At 49.9% G+C, this 22,555-nt stretch overlaps 1 protein-coding gene across 2 annotated transcripts in view; it reads right to left on the bottom strand.

Annotated features, from left to right (window-relative positions):
- The window catches only part of LOC139277400 (voltage-dependent calcium channel subunit alpha-2/delta-2-like), a 1,881,585-nt gene that overhangs the window by 608,239 nt on the left and 1,250,791 nt on the right, over positions 1 to 22,555 (bottom strand). For both annotated transcript variants that reach the window (XM_070895823.1, XM_070895824.1), the window contains 2 exons: positions 13,682 to 13,732; positions 10,841 to 10,940 (listed from right to left, as the gene is read on the bottom strand). In XM_070895823.1, coding sequence (XP_070751924.1) covers positions 10,841 to 10,940; positions 13,682 to 13,732 — 151 coding nt within the window. The remainder of the gene's footprint in view (positions 1 to 10,840; positions 10,941 to 13,681; positions 13,733 to 22,555) is intronic.

The following is a 22,555-nucleotide window of genomic DNA, read 5'->3' as shown; positions in this document are numbered from 1 at the left end:
CTCAGGCTGAAACGCTCCAATTGTGTTTTCCTGGTGCTGGAGGTCGAATTCTTGGGGAGAACGATTGCGGCAGACTCATGGACTCTAAGACGGAGGCCATCAAGAATACACCCAGACCGAATGTGATGGAGCTGCGTTCGTTCCTGGGACTCCTCAACTGTTTTGGTAACTTTCTACCCGGGTTGAGCACTTTTCTGAAACCTTTGCATTTATTGCTACATAAGGGTGACGACTGGGTTTGGGGTAAATCTCAAGAGATAGCTCTGAGAAGGCCAGAAACCTGCTATGTTTGAACAAGTTACTTGTATTGTATGACCCGTGTAAACGTTTAGTACTAGCTTGTGATGCATCTTCGTATGGGATTGGTTGTGTGTTACGGCAAGCCAATGTGTCAGGCAAACTGCAACCAGTTGCATATGCATCGAGAAGTTTATCTAAGGCTGAAAGAGCCTACAGTATGGTTGAGAAAGAAGCATTAGCATGAGTATACGGGGTTAAGAAAATGCACCAATACCTATTTGGACTCCGGTTCGAGCTCGAAACCAACCACAAACCGCTCACTTTGCTGTTTTCATCCCGCATCCAAAGATGGGCACTAACATTATCTGCGTATGACTATGTAATCCGCCACAGACCAGGCACTGAGAACTGTACTGATGCCCTCAGTCGGCTACCATTGACCACCACCGGGGTGGAAATGGCGCAATCCGCAGACTTGCTTCTTGTAATGGATGCTTTTGAGAGCGAAGGGTCACCCGTCACGGCTCGCCAGATCAGAACCTGGACTAGCCAGGACACGGAGTTATCACTAGTAAAAAAACTGCACCCTTAATGGGAACTGGTCGGCTGTTCCTGAGGAAATGCAAGACGAAATTAAGCCATTTTACCGATGCAAGGATGAACTGTCCATCCAATCGGATTGTCTCCTATGGGGAATGGCGTGGTTTTGCCAAAAAAAGGCAGGGAAACATTTATATGCGACCTACACAGTACCCACCCAGGCATAGTCATGATGAAGGCTATCGCCAGGTCGCACGTTTGGTGGCCCGGCATTGACTCGGAATTGGAGTCATGTGTACACCAATGTGACACTTGCTCACAGTTGAGCAATGCACCAAGGGAGGCCCCACTGAGTCTGTGGTCATGGCCCTCCAAACCGTGGTCCAGGATCCACGTAGATTTCACTGGCCCCTTTCTAGGAAAGATGTTCCTAGTAGCAGTGGACGCTTACTCTAAATGGATTGAATGTGTAATAATGTCACCATGTACGTCCACTGCCATCATTGAAAGCCTCCGGGCCATGTTCGCCACCCATGGTTTGCCCAACGTCCTTGTTAGTAACAATGGACCATGTTTCATCAGCTCGGAATTCAACGAGTTCACGACCCGCAATGGCATCAAACATGTCAGGTCTGCCCTGTTTAAGCCTGCATCCAATGGTCAAGCAGAACGGACAGTTCAAATGATCAAGCAGAGCTTGAAACGCGTGACAGACGGTTCCCTACAGACCTGGTTATCCCGGGTTCTGCTCAGCTACCGGACGCGACCCCACTCGCTTACTGGGGTCCCCCCTGCAGAATTGCTAATGAAGAGAGCACTCAAAACCAGGCTCTCCTTAGTCCAACCCGATCTCAATGATCATGTAGAAACCCGGCGTCACTGGCATAACATGTACCACGATCGCGCGGCTGTATCGTGTGACATTGAGGATAATGACCCTGTGGTGTACGTAGCACACAAATCACTGACTCCACACGGTCTGGTGTAAGTCTAACTGCTGTGACCTTCGTCCTTTATTGTTCAGCTCCAGAATGCCTCCCAGGTGTGGTGGTCAGCCTTATATAGCCCTTGTTACAGGTACTACCAGGGTTTCCCACCACAGCGTCCTCTGTGGTGTGGCATAGTACTTACAATACATTTAAGGTACTGGGACGATACACACATCATTACACAACATCACACTTGTCCAACGGAAGGCAGGTGGGCATAGACAGTGCGTTAGTATGGTACATATTATCTGGTACATTAACTGGTTATTGACTGGTAGCGGAACCTTGATTTCCTTGTTAGCCGTTATCATTAATTGTACTTCATCCATTATTTTACACAAATACAGTGGCCATTCAGCATAAAAAAAGTAATTCTTATTATAAATTCACTATCTCACATTAACATAGCTCATTTTAGACTCGCTCTGCCAAACAGAAGTCCTTTATGGGGGCCACCTCTTTATAAGGCCCTTTTAAGACTCCCGGTTGCATTTCCTCTTTAAGGCGCCATCTTTGATGCAGGAGGATTCCACGAGGCTTCTCCTTGGGCGCCGCCATCTTTGATGCTCTGCAGCTCCGACACGATGCCGCCGCCATCTTCTTCTCCGCCGCTCCGAATGCCCTCCGCCATCACAGCCTCCGCTCCCCTCCGCTGCCACCTGACTTGGCGCCTCTCCTGTGGCCGCCGTGGCCTCTCCAGCGGCCGCACTTGCCGCGTCCCCCGCGGCCTCCATAGCAGCCTCCCCTGCGGCTGCCATGGCCGCCGACCCCCAGCTGCTGCCGCCGCCCGACGCTACCAGCTCCTCGGCGGGGCCCGCCCAACGGCCTCTTCCTCTGCGGGGCCCTTCTGATCCGCCGGCCCCATGATCCCTCAGCACCCTGCCCGCCATGCCCCGCTGGCTCACCCCCCCCTCCCCCACTAGGCCTCTCTGTGAAGGGCTGCTTGCCTGTGGGGGCTGGGGCTGCAGGATCTCTGTGTGAGATCCGGGCCTGGGACTTGCCTGTGGGGGCTGGGGCTGCAGGGTCTCTGTGAGATCTGGGGCTGGGACTTGCCTGTGGGGGCTGGGGCTGCAGGGTCTCTGTGTGAGATCCGGGCCTGGGACTTGCCTGTGGGGGCTGGGTCTGCAGGGTCTCTGTGTGAGGTCTGGGCCTGGGACTTGCCTGTGTGTGCATTGAGGCTGCAGCTCCAGCTCGGTCGGTGCTGCTCTCTGGGGACCCGGGGCACGGCAGCACCCCGGGGAGCAGCAGCCTGTGGAGTGATGAAGTCTTCCCAGCTCCCACGGACCTTTCCCATCCACCTCCGGCCAAGGAGCGTTGGCCCATCGCCTGCAACGACCCACAAAGGTAAAGCGTGCGTCTCGTCCCTGTGGGACACCTGCACCATCGCTCTGCCGAGAACAGGTATTAGTTCCCTGGTGTAGGTACGCAGCTTCGCCGTGACCGGGACCAGCTTGGGTCGTGCAGCTGGGTTAATCCACAGTTTATCAAAAGTTCTCCGACTCATCAATGACGGACTCGAGCCCGTGTCCACTTCCATACTCACAGGGACTCCATTGATTTTTACTTCACTTATCACTGGGGGTGAATCGTCGGTGTACGTATACAGTCCAAGCACCTCATCATCTTCTGCCTGCTCCTCACTGAACAGTGGATCATCCCCCATCTCCTCAGCCACATGGTGAGTCCGATTTCTTTTACACATACGCTGAAGGTGGCCTTTAACGTGGCAGGTATTGCACGTGTACTCCGCAAACCTGCACCGGTGAGCCCCATGGCTTCCTCCACAGCGCCAGCATGGTGCTGCTTGATTGGCCCCCCTTGGCGGACTCTGAGCTCCAGGATCCCGAGGTCCGTGCTCTCTGCCCCAGGCAGAGCCACGTTCTGCAGTTTTGTCCGTGGTGGGCGTTATCTTGTGGACAGTGCCTGCCGGGTTCGAGACTGCGTGGATCATTTGCTTGGTGCTGCAAGTTGAGGTCATATATGCCCGGCTGATGGCGATGGCCTTTGTCAGAGTGACTGTGGGTTCCGTGGCCAGCAGCTTGTGAAGGAGGCCCTCGTGGCCAATCCCCATAACGAAAACATCCCGCAAAGCCTCATCAAGGTGTGCCCCAAAATCACACGGCGCCGCGAGTCTCCTGAGGTCCGCAGCATATTTGGTGACATCCTGGCTCTCAGGTCTGCAGTGATGGTAAAATTTGTATCTGGCCGTGAGGATGCTCTCCTTCGGTTTCAACTGGTCACGAATGAGTTCAGTCAGCTCCTCGTATGACTTGTCCCTGGCGCTCCCAGGTGCCAGCAAATCCCTGACGAGACAGTAAACCTCATCTCCACAACTGGAGAGCAATATCACCTTACGCTTCTCTCTCATTGCGTCCGTGCTCTCCGTCAGGTCGTTTGCTGTGAAGTAGTACTCGAGCCTTTCCGTAAAGGCCTCCCAATCATTGCCCATGGTAAAATCCTTTAGCGAGCCCAGAGTAGCCATAGTTGCGTGGAGTTCGTCCGCTTCCTTGTCACCAATGTGGTGTATGTAGCACACAAATCACTGACTCCACACGGTCTGGTGTTAATCTAACTGCTGTGACCTTCATCCTTTATTGTTCAGCTCCAGAGTGCCTCTCAGGTGTGGTGGTCAGCCTTATATAGCCCTTGTTACAGGTACTACCAGGGTTTCCCACCGCAGCGCCTTCTGTGGTGTGGCATAGTACTTACAATACATTTAAGGTACTGGGACGATACACACATCATTACGTAACAGACCCTGTATTTGTTCTTAATTACGGTCATGGTCCCAAATGGGTTGCTGGCACTGTTTTAGCCGAGGAGGGGAATAGAGTGTTTGTTGTCAAACTTATGAATGGCCAAATGTGCAGAAAGCATTTGGATCAGACCAAACTGCGATTCACTGACAACCAAGAATAGTTTGAAGAGGATATTACCATCATTGATCCATCAAAAGAACCCAACCAGCAATCGACCTCACTGTCAATCACGAGGATGAACCCACCATGCCCGACAGTCCGATCAGACCAGCCGTGCTGCAGTGCAGTAATGACCCAACCAACTCACCCATGCCAGGACTTCAACTCAGGCGATCAACCCGGGAACGAAAATCCCCTGATCGCCTCAACTTGTAAATAACTTTGGGCAGGGGGGGCAGGGGAATGATGTTATGTATGTAAACTTTATAATAGTGTAAGACTTGCCACTAGGGGTCACACCTGCTGGAGACCCAAGGGTCCCCTGCACACCTCTTGCAAGCAAGTATAAAAGGTTGTCTGCCATGCTGCTTTGGCACTCTGGAGTTTGATTAGAGAGACGAGGGTCACGTCAGTTTGAGCTTACAGCACACAGTCTTGTGGAGTTATTCTGAACATAACAACTAGAACTGCACACAGTATTCAAGCTGTGACTTAAGTAGTGTTATATACAGTTCTAGCATAACTTCCCTGCTCTTGTATTCTATGCCTTGGCTAATAGAGGAAAGCATTCCGTATGCCTTTTTAGCTACCTTATCAAACTGTCCTGCTACCTTGAAGGATCTGTGGACATGTACTCCAAGGTCCCTCTGTTCCTCCACACCTCCCATTTATTGTGTATTCCCTTGCCTTGTTGCCCCTCCCCAAATGCATTACCTCACACTTTTCTGGATTGAATTCCATTTGTCACTTTTCTGCCCAACTGACCTGTCCATCGATATCTGACAGATGAAGAAAGACTGGATCGACTAGGCTTATATTCACTGGAATTTAGAAGAATGAGAGGGGATCTCATAGAAGCATAGACAATTCTAACGGGATTGGACAGGTTAGATGCAGGAAAAATGTTCCCGATGTTGGGGAAGTCCAGAACCAGGGGTCACAGTCTAAGGATAAGGGGTAAGCCATTTAGGACTGAGATGAGGAGAAACTTTTTCACCCAGAGAGTTGTGAACCTGTGGAATTCTCTACCACAGAAAGTTGTTGAGTCCAGTTCGTTAGATATATTCAAAAGGGAGTTCGATGTGGCCCTTACGGCTAAAGGGATCAAGGGATATGGAGAGAAAGCAGGGGTAGGGTACTGAAGTTGCATGATCAGCCATGATCTTATTGAATGGTGGTGCAGGCTCGAAGGGCCAAATGCCCTACTCCTGTACCGATTTTCTATGTTTCTATGTTTTCTGCAGTCTACAGCTTTCCTCCTCACTGTTAACCACATGGCCTATCTTTGTATCATCCAGAAATGTCTTTATCATGCCCCCTACATTTAAGTCTAAATCATTCATATATACTACAAAAAGTAAGGGACCAAGTACTAAGCCTTGTGGAACCCCACTGGAAACGATCTTCCAATCACAAAAACTACCCTCAACCAGTACCCTTTGCTTCCTGCCACTGTGCCAATTTTGGATCCAATTTGCCACTCTCCCCTGAATCCCATGGGTTTTTACTTTTTTGGTCAGCTTACCATATGGAACCTTGTTAAAAGCCTTGCTAAAATCCATGTAAACTACATCAAACGCACTGACATCATCGACCCTCGTTGTTACCTCCTCCAAAATGGCTGACCCCTTCTCCTAAGACTATAGCCCCTAGTTATAGACCCTCCAGCCAGGGGAAACAATCTCTCAGCATCTACCCTCTCAGCATCTCAGCTGTCAACCCCCCTCAGAATCTTTAAGGTTTCAATGAAATCGCCACTCATTCTTCTAAGTATAGGCCCAATCTACTCCATTTATTGTTTGTTTTGATTCTTTGGCCAAATAATCAATTCATCAATGATCTTATACAAGAGGAGGAGGAGGATGGCGACTATCACCTTTGAAGTTTGGGGATATGCATTCTCCACTCCCTGACACCTCACTCCCAGTTACCCTCCCTCCTTGACACCTCACTCCCAGTTACCCTCCCTCCCTGACACCTCACTCTCAGTTACCCACCCTCCCTGACACCTCACTCCCAGATACCCTCCCTCCCTGACACCTCACTCCCAGATACCCTCCCTCCCTGATACCTCACTCCCAGATACCCTCCCTCCCTGACACCTCACTCCCTCAGATACCCCCCATCCCTGACACCTCACTCCCTGACACCTCACTCCCTCAGATACTCTCATTCCCTCAGATACGTCCCTCCCTGACACCTCACTCCCTCAGGAACCCTCCGTCCCTGACTCCTCACTCCCTGACACCTCCCTCCCTCAGATACCTTCCATCCCTGACATCTCACTCCCTGACACCTCACTCCCTCAGATACCTCCCCTCCCTGACACCTCACTCCGAGATATCTTCCCTCCCTGACACTTCACTCCCTCAGATACCCTCCCTCCCTCAGATATCCTCCCTCCGTGACACCTCACTCCCAGATACCCTCCCTCCCTGACACCTCACTCCCTGACACCTCACTCCCAGATACCCTCCCTCCCTGACACTTCACTCCCTCAGATACCCTCCCTCCCTCAGATACTCTCCCTCCCTGACACCTCACTCCCAGATACCCTCCCTCCCTGACACTTCACTCCCTCAGATACCCTCCCTCTCTGATACCTCACTCCCTCAGGAACCCTCCGTCCCTAACACCTCACTCCCTGAGATACTCTCCCTGTCTGGCACCTCAATTATAATGGTTATGTTACTGGACTAGTAATCTGGAAACATGAGTTCAAATCCTACCAATGCAGTTAATTAAATAAATCAGGAATAAATAACTAATATCAGTAATGGTGACCATGAAACTACTGGATTATTGTAAAAACTCAATTGGTTCACTAGGAAGTCTGCTGTCCTTACCTAGTCTGGCCGATATGTGACCCCAGACCCACAGCAATGTGGCTCTGAAATGGCCTAACAAGCCACTCTATTGTATCAAAAAACTATAAGAAAAAAATCCGGATAGACCACTCCACATCGATCTAGGCATCGGATTCGTACATGACAATGGCACACCCAGCGCAGTCGACCCTGCAAAGTCCTCCTCACTAGCATCTATGGACTTGTGCCAAAGATAGGTGAGCTGCCCCACAGACCAGTCAAGCAACAGTCTGAAATAGTCATACCACAGAATCATACCTTTCAGCCAATGTCCTCGACTCCTCACCAGCCCTGGGTATGTCCTGTCCCACTGGCAAGACAGACCCGCCAGATGATGGCGGCACAGTGGTTTACAGACGGGAGGGAGTGGCCCTGGGAGTTCTCCATGGACTCTGGATCCCATGAAGTCGCATGGCATCTGGTCAAGCATGGACAAGGAAACCTCCTGCTGATTACCACCTACCGCCCTCCCTCAGCTGATGAATCAGTACTCCTCCATGTTGAACACCACTTGGAAGAAGCACTGAGGGTAGCACGGGCACAGAATGTACTCTGGGTGGGGGACTTCAATGTCCATCACCAAGACTCAATAGCACCAATACTGACCAAGTCAAGTCCTGAAGGACATAGCTGCCAAAATGTGCCTGCGACAGGTGGTGAGAGAACCAACACGAGCAAAAAACCTATTTGACCTTGTCCTCACCAATCTACCTGATGTATCTGTCCATGACAGCATTGGTAGGTGTGACCACAGCACAGTCATTGTAGAGACCAAGTCCCGTCTTCACACTAAAGACACCAGCCATTGTGTTGTGTGACACTACCGCCACACTAAATGGGATAGATTCAGAACACATCTAGCAGCTCAAAACTCGGCATCCAAGAGACGCTGTGGGCCATTAGCATCAGCAGAATTATATTCCACCACAATCTGTAACCTCATGGTCTAGCATATCCCTCACTCTACCACGAACATCAAACCAGGTGACCAACCTCAGTTCAATGAAGAATGTAGAAAAGCATGCCAAGAGCAGCACAAGACGCATGTGAAAATGAGGTGCCAACCTGGTGAAGCTACAATACAGGACTCAATGCATGCTAAACATCGGGAGCCACATGCTATAGACAGGGCTAAGTGATCCCACAACTAACGGATCAGATCAAAGCTAGTGTCACACATCCAGTCGCGAATGGACAATTATACAACCAGTGGGAGGAGGAGGCTCCATGAATATCCCCATCCTCAATGATGGCGGAGCCCAGCATGTGAGTGCAAAAGACAAGGCTGAAGCATTTACAACCATCTTCCGCCCGAAATGCTGAGTGGATGATCCATCTAGGTCTCCTCCTGAGGTCCCCACCATCACAGAAGCCAGTCTTCAGCCAATTCAATTCACTCTACGTGATATCAAGGAACGGCTGAGCGCAGTGGATACGGCAAAGGCTATGGGCCCCAACAAGGCTGTAGTGCTGAAAAACTAGCTGTGCCTCTAGCCAAGCTGTTCCAGTACAGCTACAACTCTGGCATCTACTTGAAAAAGTGGAAAAATCCCAGATATGTCCTGTCCACAAAGGCAGGACAAATCAATTCTGGCCAATTACTGCCCCATCAGCCTACTCTCAATCAACAAAGTGATGGAAGCTGCCAACGACAGTGATATCAAGGGCATTTGCTCACCTATAACCTGCTAACCGATGCCCAGTTTGGGTTCTGCCAGGACCACTCGGCTCCAGTCCTCAGTACAGCCTTGGTACAGACATGGACAAAAGAGCTGAATTCCAGAGGTGAGGAGACAGAGTCTGCCCTTGACATCAAGGCAACATTTGACCGAGTGTGGCACCAAGGAGCCCTAGTAAAACTGAAGCCAATGGGGATTGGGGGAAAACTCTCTACTGGCTGGAGTCATACTGAGCACAAAGGAAGATACTTGTGTTTGTTGGAGGCCAATCATCTCAGCCTCATGACAAAGCAGCCCACTTGATTTGCACCCCACTCACCACCTTAAACATTCTCTCCATCACCAGTGCACCATGGCTGCAGTGTATACTATTTACAAGAAGCATTGAAGCAACTCGTCAAGGCTTCTTTGACAGCACCTCCCAAATCCACTCTACCACCTAGATGTACAAGGACAGCAGACTCATGGGCACACCATCACCTGCAACTTCCTCTCCAAGTAACACACCATCCTGACTTGGAAATATATTGCCATTCCTCCATCGTCGTTGGGTCAAAATTCTGGAACTCCCTCCCTAACAGCACTGTGGGAGCACCTTCACCACACGGACTGCAGCAGTTCAAGAAGGCGGCTCACCACCATCTTCTCAAGAGGAAATTGTGGATGGGCAATAAATGCCAGCCTTGCCAGATATGACAAGGTCCTATGAATGAATGAAAAAAATCTCTTGGGTACTCTCCCTCACTGGTACCTCCCTCCCTCAGGTACCTTCCTCCGTCAGGTACCTCACTCCCTCAGGTACCTCACTCTCTCAGGTACCTCACTCCTTCAGGTACCTCACTCCCTCAGGTACCTTACTCCCTCAAGTACTCTCGCTCACTGGCATCTCAATCACGGGGAAGCAGGGAAGACGGGAAACTGAGAAACCCCTGCATTTAAGAGAGCCCCCCCCCCACCCCCGATTGCCGAAACTCCCCGAATGCCGACACCGCCGATTCCCGAATTCTCGTCACCTTTCCAACTGCACTGCAGCTCTTCGCAGCTTTCTGTGGGGGTGGTCGGGTGACAGATGAGCTGAAGGCACGTCAGTAATGTCACGGAGCGTGGGGATGTGGGGCGGGGAGAGGTACACTGCGGTGGGAAATTTAAATCTCTGATCTCCCGGGCTGCTGGAGGCAGTGCTGGGGGGTGGAGCCCTGATTCCAGAAACCCATGGTCATTGCTGTCGGATTGGGAACTAGATGCAATATTTTCATATATGATATATAGGTAGATTTAAAGAACGGTTCATAAGATTTCTTCTAGAAAGGATGACACAATAACCTCCGTCAATCTGAGCTCTTGAAGGCTTTTCCAGAATTATTGCATAGGGTCTGTAATTGTCCCACATCTGATTTCAGGGAAGCTTAAAAATTAGATAGAAGCTGGACAAACTGGTAAGGTTATGTGACTCGATGGATGACACGCCACTCCAGACAGTCACTACCTCACCCACACTAACTTCAACCCATAGCCAGGTCATCTCTGTACAGAATAATAATATTGTAAATATATTCTGTTCAAGTTTAATAGAGTGTGTGTTTTGCAGTATTACATCCAGTACTTACTGAAGCAACATTAACATAGTCATCATCGGACAATGTATCCAGCATCTCAAATACAGATGTCTTCATCAACTTCAGGGTAAGGCCACTGACACTGCCACTCCTGAAACAGACAAAGCACACAGCAGTGAACCATCAGAATATGACACAGACACGCACACAGACGCGCGCACACACACACACACACAGAGACACGTACACACAGACACGTACATACACACACAGACACACGTGCACACAGACACACACGTGCACACAGATATAGGCACGCACACATACACAGACAAACATGCACACATAGACATACATGCACACACAGACACCCACACACACAATGACAGACACACACACACAGATACACAGACATAGACACACGCACACACACACATAAATATGTGTACACGCAGACTCATACACAGACACGCACACACACATACAGACATGTACACACAAACACATGCAAACTTAGACAGACATGCACAGACAGACGCACACAAACATGCACACACGCTCACACACACAGACACACTCACACACAGACACGCTCAAACACAGATACGCACACACACAGACAAATATGCACACAGACACACGCACACACATTTGTGCATTATCACATTTATACATTATCCAGCTTGCACTGAATCATTGATCAGTGGATAAATCTGACAAGCCCAGACTGCTAATAGGCCCTGGATATTCCCATCTCCCTGAGCCAACCAGCTTTGCTTCTTATTAGCTAAACGCCTGTGACAACGAAACAAACATTAAAATTACATTAATAAAACCCTGAGCTATTGAAACAAACACAACTGTAACATTTAAACACTTTAATTCTCTTCTCGGTTCCTCTTTTGTCCATTCACCAGCTATCTAACTTTTGGAACATTTTATTTTATTTCTGTATTAAAACCCTGAAACCTTTTTCTTCCCTCTTCCCTCTTTCTGTCTTTCCCTCTGGCTCTCATCACCCATTTGGCAAGGTTAGCAAAACTGGGATTTCATTGGCTGAAAGCTGGCTTTGATGGAAGTTTTTTTCAGCTAATCAAAAACCCAGACATTGATGATCAACGTGGCAGCACTGGGTCAAGCTTTGATGTGTTTTTACCTGGAAATCAAACCAGGAGGAGGACCATCCAACAAGTGCACTCATCCCAGCAGCACCCAGATGACTAAGTATGTACATAAAGCTTGTAGGTTAATGTGATGTGAAGCAGAGTGTTTGCAGAGAATCTCTTTAACTCAGAATTGGATGACCCGTGGACGTTTAGTTCCCTGGAGCTAGTTTCTCTATATTGGAAATAGCTTCTCTATTTACTTACTGGCCTGTAATTTCCAGGTTTATCCTTCTCCCCTTTTTTTGAACAAGAGTGTAACATTTTTGTAAAACAAAGTTTATTTTCAATGATTTGCCTATTGCAGGTAATAATTATAGGGCTTGATTTTCTGCAATGGTGGCGGTGAGCTGTCCCGGGCGGACGGCCAGCTCCCAGCACCCCGCTGGGGTTTTCGGGGCCGGTCTTGGCGGGATGCGGAGCGTAACCACCCAGAAGAGACGAGCTGGTGTGCAATGCCCCTGGTTGCGACACCGACTCGATTTTTGGCTCCCGCCCGACCCGTAACGCCCCACAGAGCCCTCTGCTGGGCCCGCCTGGGAAAGCGGACGGTCCGACCTGTAGCATCTGCAGTGAGGTTAGTAATGTCCACCTCAGGTATGTGTGATCGTTTTTTTTTGTGATTTATGTTGTGGTGGCGTGAGTTACTTATTGGGAATATTTTTGGTGGTTCTTTTTCACCCCAGGCCTCTCTTCAAGCGCTCCGAGGCCGGCTGTTTAGCTCAGAATTTTCACATGCTCAGCCGGCCTAGCGCCCTCAGAGAGTTGTGCACCGCCTCACTTAGCGCTCCGCCCCACTCTCAGGGCCCAGCTGCCCAAATTTGCTGACCTGGGGCCCAAACTTTTCTCGGGCGCTGTCAGAACCGCCCCGAAATGAGCAAAGCCGAAAACCCAGCCCGAAGGGTACAAAAGCAGAATACTGCGGATGCTGAAATCTGAAATAAAACAGAAAATGCTGGAAATCTCAGCAGGTCAGGCAGTATCTGCCGAAGGGTCACTGACCTGAAACATTATCTCTGTTTCTCTCTCCATAAATGCTGCCTGACCTGCTGAGATTTCCAGCATTTTCTGTAATTATAGGGTACTTTCATTCTAACACAGAGCTTCAGCTGCCTAAAGCTTATATCAGATGCTATTAAAGTTAAGCGATGGAAACTCATGAGGAGCATGGCCTAAATTCCAGATATGTGCTCTTGGTGCATGAAGCTTCTTGCTAGGAGCTTGATAATTAATAACTCCACTCCCACCCCATTGTCTGTTAGAGAACATTCTATAGCACCTGCTGACAGGAATATACAAGTAAGGCCCCCTATTTGTTTATACAAAGGACCTAACGCTTGTTTCAGGCATGGCTCATGGACGCCTCAGTTTCTGCCTTTACCAATATGGCAGGCAGTGCACATCCGGCTTGTAACGAGCAGGCATGCCCCACCCACAAAACAATGCTTCGATGCCCACTTTGCGGCTGGAAAATGGGTGCGGCACCATCGATTTTCAAGGCCACCGCTTCACATTTTCATTTCCCCCACTCTGCCCTTTTTAGGTAAAACCGCTACTTTTTTTCCGTGAATTAGTGTGCCAAAATTCTGATCCAATGTAAGATTAATGCCAACAGAATAGTATGCACAAGACACGACCGGGCTTAAACAGTGGGTATCCGTGCCACATCAGAGAAACACAAGACGCCCCAGGTACGTGGTAGGTGAGGGATGAGCCAATAAATACTTACACATCTACTATAATCATCATGTCCTTGGGGGACGAAGCACCCTGGATATACCTGCAATGAAATAAAGCCGGAAGAAGGTTTGTTAGTCCCCAAAAGCATCAGTTCGACAAGGTCGGAGCAAATCATGTGAGGCACCTCGTACTGAAAGGTTCTGTTAGAGAAACCAATTACTTTTAAAAATAGATTCAGCTGCTGCATTGAGGGGTTGAATAATAATTTCTCTTTCAAAAACGGAGCCTGTGAATGCTGCATTATTATTAGGAACATGTTACAGAGTCTGCTTTAGTACTACAAATAAAGCATCGAGATCAATTAATTATACAGTCCTATGAGGAATACATTACAGCAAACTGCACAATCTGACGCATGTGTGGGTCTATGGGACAGACACTGTGCTCACACCCCTGGGTCTATGGGACAGACTCTGTGCTCACACCCCTGGGTCTATGGGACAGACACTGTGCTCACACCTCTGGGTCTATGGGACAGACACTGTGCTCACACCCCTGGGTCTATGGGACAGACTCTGTGCTCACACCCCTGGGTCTATGGGACAGACACTGTGCTCACACCCCTGGGTCTATGGGACAGACTCTGTGCTCACACCCCTAGGTCTATGGGACAGACTCTGTGCTCACACCCCTGGGTCTATGGGACAGACACTGTGCTCACACCCCTGGGTCTATGGGACAGACACTGTGCTCACACCCCTGGGTCTATGGGACAGACTCTGTGCTCACACCCCTGGGTCTATGGGACAGACACTGCTCACACCCCTAGGTTTATGGGACAGACTCTGTGCTCACACCTCTGGGTCTATGGGACAGACACTGTGCTCACATCCCTGGGTCTATGGGACAGATACTGTGCTCACACCCCTGGGTCTATGGGACAGACACTGTGCTCACACCCCTGGGTCTATGGAACAGACACTGTGCTCACATCCCCGGGTCTATGGGACAGACTCTGTGCTCACACCCCTGGGTCTATGGAACAGACACTGTGCTCACACCCCCGGGTCTATGGGACAGACACTGTGCTCACATCCCCGGGTCCATGGGACAGACACTGTGCTCACATCCCCGGGTCTATGGGACAGACACTGTGCTCACATCCCCGGGTCTATGGGACAGACACTGTGCTCACATCCCCAGGTCTATGGGACAGACACTGTGCTCTTTACTTCTGGGTCTATGGAACAGTAACTGAGAAAAATGGACTAGACTAACTAGCTTCTGCAAATAAAAAAGATTACTAAAAGAAACATTCTGTATATCACTATTATATACAGCACACTGATGGCAAACTCTATCCACTTTTATTTGAGGATTTAGTTACTATGGGCCCGAATTTGGTGAATACTAAGGCCCACCCAAGTGCCACCCAAAGGCCCGACGAGAGATCTGGCGATACTTTGGCCGGGAGATTCCTCCAAAAGATCTGCAACAACCAGCCAGCGGCAAAACAGTGACTTACGCCGTGAGTGTGGGCGGCAGCAGGCTGGAGCTCCCAATCTTGGCAGCAAATGTGACCCTTGCCAAAGTGCCGCCGAGGATTGAGTCGGGCCCAGCGAGGGGGGAGCACATTAAAATAAAAATTTGCACAGAAAGAAAAAATCCCCTGGAAAACATTCAGGGGACCCCATCCAGATGAATCGCTGCAAAAAAAATAAGTAAAAGAAGTTTACTAAGCTTTTTCTGCAGGTCTTCATACATACCATCGGCCTTAGACCTGCCTCAACGCAGCGGCCCTTCCCCCTGCTGCCACCGACTCCCGCCCGGAGCAATCTGCCAGCTCGGTGGGCGGGAGGCCACTTACACGCCTTGCGCGCTAGCGGCCGTGGGAGACCACCCAAAAAACTCAGCAGCACCTGGCAACAGCGGGCGGTAAGGCCACCAAGTTCGGGTTCCATATCACTTACTATATGTATATATGTGTATGTATGTGTGTGGCTGCAAGTATATATAGATGGCTGAATATAATTTCTGCAATAAAGTAATTTTGATCATTAAAACCCTAAAACAAAATAAGAACATAAGAAATAAGAACATAAGAACATAAGAATTAGGACCAGGAGTAGGCCATCTAGCCCCTCGAGCCTGCTCCGCCATTCAACAAGATCATGGCTGATCTGGCCGTGGACTCAGCTCCACTTAACCGCCCGCTCCCCATAACCCTTAATTCCCTTATTGGTTAAAAATCTATCTATCTGTGACTTGAATACATTCAATGAGCTAGCCTCAACTGCTTCCTTGGGCAGAGAATTCCACAGATTCACAACCCTCTGGGAGAAGAAATTCCTTCTCAACTCGGTTTTAAATTGGCTCCCCCGTATTTTGAGGCTGTGCCCCCTAGTTCTAGTCTCCCCAACCAGTGGAAACAACCTCTCTGCCTCTATCTTGTCTATCCCTTTCATTATTTTAAATGTTTCTATAAGATCCTTCTGAACTCCAACGAGTAAAGACCCAGTCTACTCAATCTAACATCATAAGGTAACCCCCTCATCTCCGGAATCAGCCCAGTGAATCGTCTCTGTACCCGCTCCAAAGCTAGTATATCCTTCCTTAAGTAAGGTGACCAAAACTGCACGCAGTACTCCAGGTGCGGCAGGAGTAGGCCATACGGCCCTTCAAGCCTGCTCGGCCATTCAATAAGATCATGGCTGATCTTAAATCTGATAATGTGATGCTCCACTGCTTTTTGAAGATGAGAGGCTGGTCCTGTGGAAGTATGGGATGGATGGAGTAGCTAAAGAAATTTACAGAAAGGCTCGCTATAACAAACCTATCCAGGTAACAAGGACAGTGAAGGTAAGCGAGAAGTCTTCCAACTATAGAGGCTGAAATCTCCAGAGTAAGAAAGGCTGAAAAGACCTAAAAACATCACCACATCTATGTACAGACTGGTGAAGAATGTGAATTTGAAGCAATGAAACAGATGTGGAAAGAATGCCGCTGATATATAATGTGAATCCATCTGTGCCATTGTCTCACATCATCATCATCATCACCTGCCGCAGAGAGTTGTTGATGCCATTCATTGGATATAATCGAGAGGGAGTTAGGTATGGCCCTTACGGCTAAAAGGATCAAGGGGTATGGAGAGAAAGCAGGAAAGGGGTACTGAGGGAATGATCAGCCATGATCTTATTAAATTGTGGTGCAGGCTCGAAGTGCTGAATGGCCTACTCCTGCACCTATTTTCTATGTTTCTATGTTTCTATAGGCAGTCCCTCGAAATCGAGGAAGACTTGCTTCCACTCTAAAAGTGAGTTCTTAGGTGACTGAGCAGTCCAATACGAGGATTAGTCTCTGTCACAGACAGTTGTTGAGGGAAGGGGTGGCTGGGACAGGTTTGCCGCACGCTCCTTCCGCTGTCTGCGCTTCTTTTCTGCATGCTCTCAGCAACGAGACTCGAGGTGTTCAGTGCCCTCTCGGTTGCTCTTCCTCCACTTAGGGCGGTCTTTGGCAGGGACTCCCAGGAGTCGATGGGGAGCGGGGGGCGGGGGGCGGTCGGGTACATGATCACTTGCCTGCCCATCGTTATCGTAGAGGGCTAAGGTGCATATTCTTAAGGGAGTAATCTTGTGAGGCTGCATTCCTGGTGTGGAGCATCTCTAGTTGGACATGCAGGCCGTGGAATCAGCCCTGTGGTGCTATAGCCCTACGCCCTATCTGTATTCCTGAATGGCCCACTCCTCTGCACTGAGAGCAGAGCCTCACAAAATCACCCCTTATAGATTGCAGCAGGACAGGAAAGTCACAAGGTGCTGGGAAAAAATAAGTTCGGGGAAGGTTGGGAGAAGAAATCAATCTTTAACAGGATGAACACAGGATACCGCTGAGTCTGTGATAACGCTGCATGACCTCACGTTAACCCCAGGCTTTACCTCCACAGTGAACTTCATTGAATCATTTGTCTCTGGTAATGTGAGGGCCAACTACACTGAAGCTGCACTTTAGCTCTGACTCTGACCTTTTGCAATGCGTGTGATGAGATCTCGAGGAAACATAATACTGACTTCTCCCCGGGGCACTGTCAGCATTTCCAACAGCACAGAAACTGCTCTGCTGCAGATAACAGCTTGCTGGGCGCAGAATGACATGTTACCAAAACTAGTAATATTATTCATTGCTTTCTGAAGTTTTAATGACTTTTGATAAACCTGATCCACAGGAAAATGAAGCTTTCCAACAAAAGGTGAACACCTTTTTCATTTTTACACCCAGAATTTTTTATTTTACAATTTAGGAAAACAAAGCTTTCAGTCAGTGACTGGGTCCAGTGTATTATCACGTAGCTTTGTCATAGGCAGTCCCTCGGAATCGAGGAAGACTTGCTTCCACTCCTGAAGTGAGTTCTTTGGTGGCTGAACAGTCCAATACGAGAGCCACAGACTCTGTCACAAGTGGGACAGATAGTCGTTGAGGGAAAGGGTGGGACAGGTTTGCCGAACGCTCTTTCCTCTGCCTGCGCTTGTTTTCTGCATGCTCTCGGCATTGAGACTCGAGGTGCTCAGCGCCCTCTCGGATGTACTTCCGCCACTTAGGGCGGTCTTTGGCCAGGGTCAGTGGGGATTTCGCACTTTATCAGGGAGGCTTTGAAGGTGTCAACAAGAGCAACATCAACGACGAGATCCAACACCGCCTCCAGTGTGCCAGTGCAGCCTTTGGTTGCCTGAGGAAAAGAGTGTTTGAAGACTGGGCCCTCAAAACTGCCACCGAGCTCATGGTCTACTGGGCTGTAGTAATACCCGCCCTCCTGTATGGCTCAGAGACGTGGACCATGTACAGTAGACATCTCAAGTCGCTGGAGAAATATCACCAACGATGTCTCTGCCAGATCCTACACATCCCCTGGGAGCTTTGTCTGTTACCCCACTGGCCACTGACAATATAGAGCCCAAGTCGGTCCGACACTTGCATACTATTCCGATATGCGACAAGGTCCGTTGAACACCTCTCTCACACTCCTGAACAGGATGCAAGAGAAAGTGTGACCCCTCGCACTTCCTTGTTGCTCCCTGTTTTACCGTGATAGTCCGTGCTTCTCTGAATCCTCATCTTTTGTTCCTTCTAAGCTCCAAATACAATATTCTACACGCTGTTCTTCCTTCATGCCAAACCTTACCGGGGCTAATTTTCTCCCCCCCCCGCACCCCCCCCCTCCCACCCCACCTTATTTGGTCACTGGACAGGCAGAGCACATCCAAAGTTTGCTTTGCCTGTCCATGCTGTCGGGCCCGAATTTGGAAGGGCTGGGTCTCAAGCCTACTCCCAGGCACAGCCTTGCAGGCCTGCAGCTGCAGAACAGCAGCCAGACTGGCTCCATGCCTAAAGCTCTGAAGAGGCCCTGAGACAAGAAGTCCCCTTCTGGGTCTTCATCGCCTGACTATCTGGCCTCCAACAGACCCTCCGACGTGAGGGAGGTCCAGTCACAAGGGTCACCACTAATTCCAGCACTCTGTGTCTGGGCGCATCGTCCAGGGCAATGACATGTGGGGGAGGGGCTGGGGATGCCCTCTCCTGCTCATTTTGCAGGAACCACTTAGACTACATCTACAGTAGTTCCAGAGCTGCTCCACTCCTTGGAGGAGCCTCAGAAATCCCAGGACAATGTGAAGCGGGGTCGCGGGTCTTCATCCTCTTTTTCCTGATCTTTGTGCGCAGTAAATAGTCATTCCCAGGGCACTGACCCCAGGAAAATTGGTCTCACCATTTCCTACTTTAGCTCATTCGTTCCTGTAAAGTCCTTATTCGACAGTATGAAACTACGCGAGGCACATTCTGGGGACAAGGTCACTCTGTGACCTTGACTCTTTATTCACAGGACTCCAAAGACGATGACCCTGCATGGGACCTATCTTTTTATACCTGTGTGATCAGGTAAGGAGTGTCTCCCACAAGTTCACTCCTTGTGGTCAAGGTGTGCATCTAGGTTGAGTGTATACAGTAATACAGTGGTGTTACATTGTGGTTACATACATGACATCACCTCCCCCCCCCCCCCCCAAAAGTCTTATTGGGATCATAGGTTTAGTCTCTCAGGTGGTCTACGCTCCCTCGTGGAGCGCCGTAGTTGGGGCTCTGGTTGTTGGACACTGACGTGAGTGTCTGTCACCTGTGGTGATTCCGGCCTGTCCGGGCTGACCGCAGGGACTGTGCATTCTTCTGATTGCTCTTATTGCTCGTTCCCTGGCGGTGTTGTGAGTTCCATCTCATGGTCTTCTTCAGGTTCCTCCGTGTCGATGCTGAACCTTTTTTTTTACTTGGTCCAGATGCTTACCATTGTTGAATTTTAGCACGATGACCCTTTTCCCCTCTTTGTCAATTACAGTGCCCTCAAGCCGTTTGGGCCCCATGGCGTGATTGAGGACGAATATAGGATCATTTATTTCTATACATCTCCCCCTCGAATTATGGTCATGGTACTCGTTTTGTGTCTTGCGCTTGCCCTCAACTATGTCGGTCAGGACTGGGTGAATGAGGGACAACCGAGTTTTGAGTGTCCGTTTCATTAGTAGCTCTGCGGGCGGGACCCCCGTGAGTGAGTGCGGTCGGGATCTATAGGCCAGCAGGAGACGCGATAGGTGGCATTGTAGGGAGGGTCCTTGAATCCTGAGCATACCTTGCTTAATGATTCGGACCGCACGTTCCGCCTGGCCATTGGAGGCCAGTTTGAAAGGCGCAGTCCTGACATGGTTGATGCCATTACCCGACATAAACTCTCGGAATTCATAGCTTGTGAAACATGGGCCATTATCACTAACCAGGAAGTCCGGCAAGCCATGGGTTGCAAAGATCGCACGTAGGCTTTCCACGGTGGTGGATGACGTGCATGAATTCAGAATGATGCACTCGATCCATTTCGAGTACACATCTACCACAATAAGGAGCATCTTTCCCATGAATGGGCTTGCGTAGTCAACATGAATGCATGACCATGGGCTGGTGGGCCAGGGCCATGGGCTGAGCGGGGCCTCCCTGGGGGCATTACCCAGCTGGGCACACGTCGTGCACCTGCGAACACAGTGTTCCAGGTCTGAATCAATTCCAGGCCACCAAACGTGTGACCGGGCAACGGCCTTCATCAGCACAATGCCTGGGTGCTCGCTGTGGAGTTCCCTGATGAATGCCTCCCTACCCTTCTGGGGCATAACTACCCGGCTGCCCCATAGTAGGCAGTCGGCTTGGATGGAGAACTCATCCATCCGTCTGTGGAACGGTCTGATCTCCTCAGGGCATGCTCCATGTGCGGGTGCCCAATCCCCAGTCAGAACACATTTCTTAATCAGGGATAGGAGGGGATCTCTGTTTGTCCAGATTTTGATCTGGCGGGCTGTGATGGGGGAGCCTGCGCTGTCAAAGGCATCGATAGCCATGACCATCTCAGTGCTTTGCTCCGCTGCCCCCTCAGTGGTGGCCAGTGGAAGCCTGCTGAGCACGTCAGTGCAATTTTCAGTGCCGGGCTGGTGCCGGATGGAGTAGTCAGAAGCAGCCAGCGTGAGAGGCCATCGCTGTATGCGAGCTGATGCATTGGCATTGACAGCCTTGCTGTCAGACATCAGGGATGTTAATGGCTTGTGGTTCGTCTCTAATTCAAACTTCCGACCAAAGAGGTACTGATGCATTTTTTTTTACACCATAGACACATGCAAGCGCTTTCTTCTCGACCATCCCATATCCCCGTTCTGCTTGACAGAGCGACCTGGAGGCATAAGCCACAGGTTGTAGTTAACCCTCAGCATTGCCCTGCTGCAACACGCATAGGACGATGCATCACATGTCAGAACCAATTTTTTACAGGGGTCGTACAGGGTCAACAACTTGTTTGAAGTAGGTTTTGCACCCGATCAAAAGCCCGTTCCTGACAGTCCCCCCAAAACCAATCGCAACCCTTACGCAGGAGCACGTGTAGCGGCTCCAACAACGTGCTCAAGTTCGGCAGAAAGTTCCCGAAATAGTTCAACAGTCCCAGGAATGAACGCAACTCCGATGTGTTGCAGGGCCTGGGTGCTCGTCGAATCGCCTCTGTTTTGGATTCGGTGTGCTGAATCCCATTTGCAGCAACCCTCCTGCCCAAAAACTCAACCTCAGGAGCTAAGAACACACATTTAGACTTCTTGAGTCGCAGGCCTACCCGGTCCAGTCGGCATAGCACCTCCTCCAGGTTGTGGAGGTGTTCCTCGGTATCTCGACCCGTGATGAGGATGTCGTCCTGGAATACGATTGTTCCAGGAATGGATTTAAGCAGGCTTTCCATGTTTCGTTGAAAAATCGCGGCCGCTGATCAAATGCCAAACGGGCACCTGTTAGAAACAAACAGTCCCTTGTGTGTGGTGATGGTGGTCAGTAGTTTAGATTCGTCGGCCTGTTCCGGGGTCATATAGGCTGAAGTGAGGTCCAACTTGGTGAACAGTTTGGCGCCTGCCAGCGTGGCGAAGAGGTCCTCCGCTCTCGGGAACAGGTATTGATCTTGTAGGGACACCCGATTGATGGTGGCCTTGTAGTCGCCACAGATCCTGACAGAGTCATCCGCTTTTAGGACGGGAACGATGGGGCTCGCCCAGATGCTGAATTCAACAGGCGAGATGATGCCCTCTCTCAACAGCCGGTCCAATTCGCTCTCGATCTTTTCCCGCATCACATATGGCACCGCTCTGGCTTTGTAGTGCACTGGCCTGGTGTCCGGGGTGATGTGTATCACTACTTTGGTGCCTTTGAAAGTCCCAACGCCAGGTTGGAATAGTGAATCGAATTGTTGTAGGACTTGTGAGCACGAACTTCGCTCCACAGATGACATTGCACGAACATCCCCCCATTTCTAGTTCATCTCGGCTAACCAGCTCCTCCCCAACAGTGCGGGACCATTGCC

Source organism: Pristiophorus japonicus, chromosome 12, assembly GCF_044704955.1.
Source record: "Pristiophorus japonicus isolate sPriJap1 chromosome 12, sPriJap1.hap1, whole genome shotgun sequence".
Lineage (NCBI taxonomy): Eukaryota > Metazoa > Chordata > Chondrichthyes > Pristiophoridae > Pristiophorus > Pristiophorus japonicus.
Note: the sequence above shows the minus strand (reverse complement) of the source record. Positions and strands in the feature narration are given on the sequence as shown.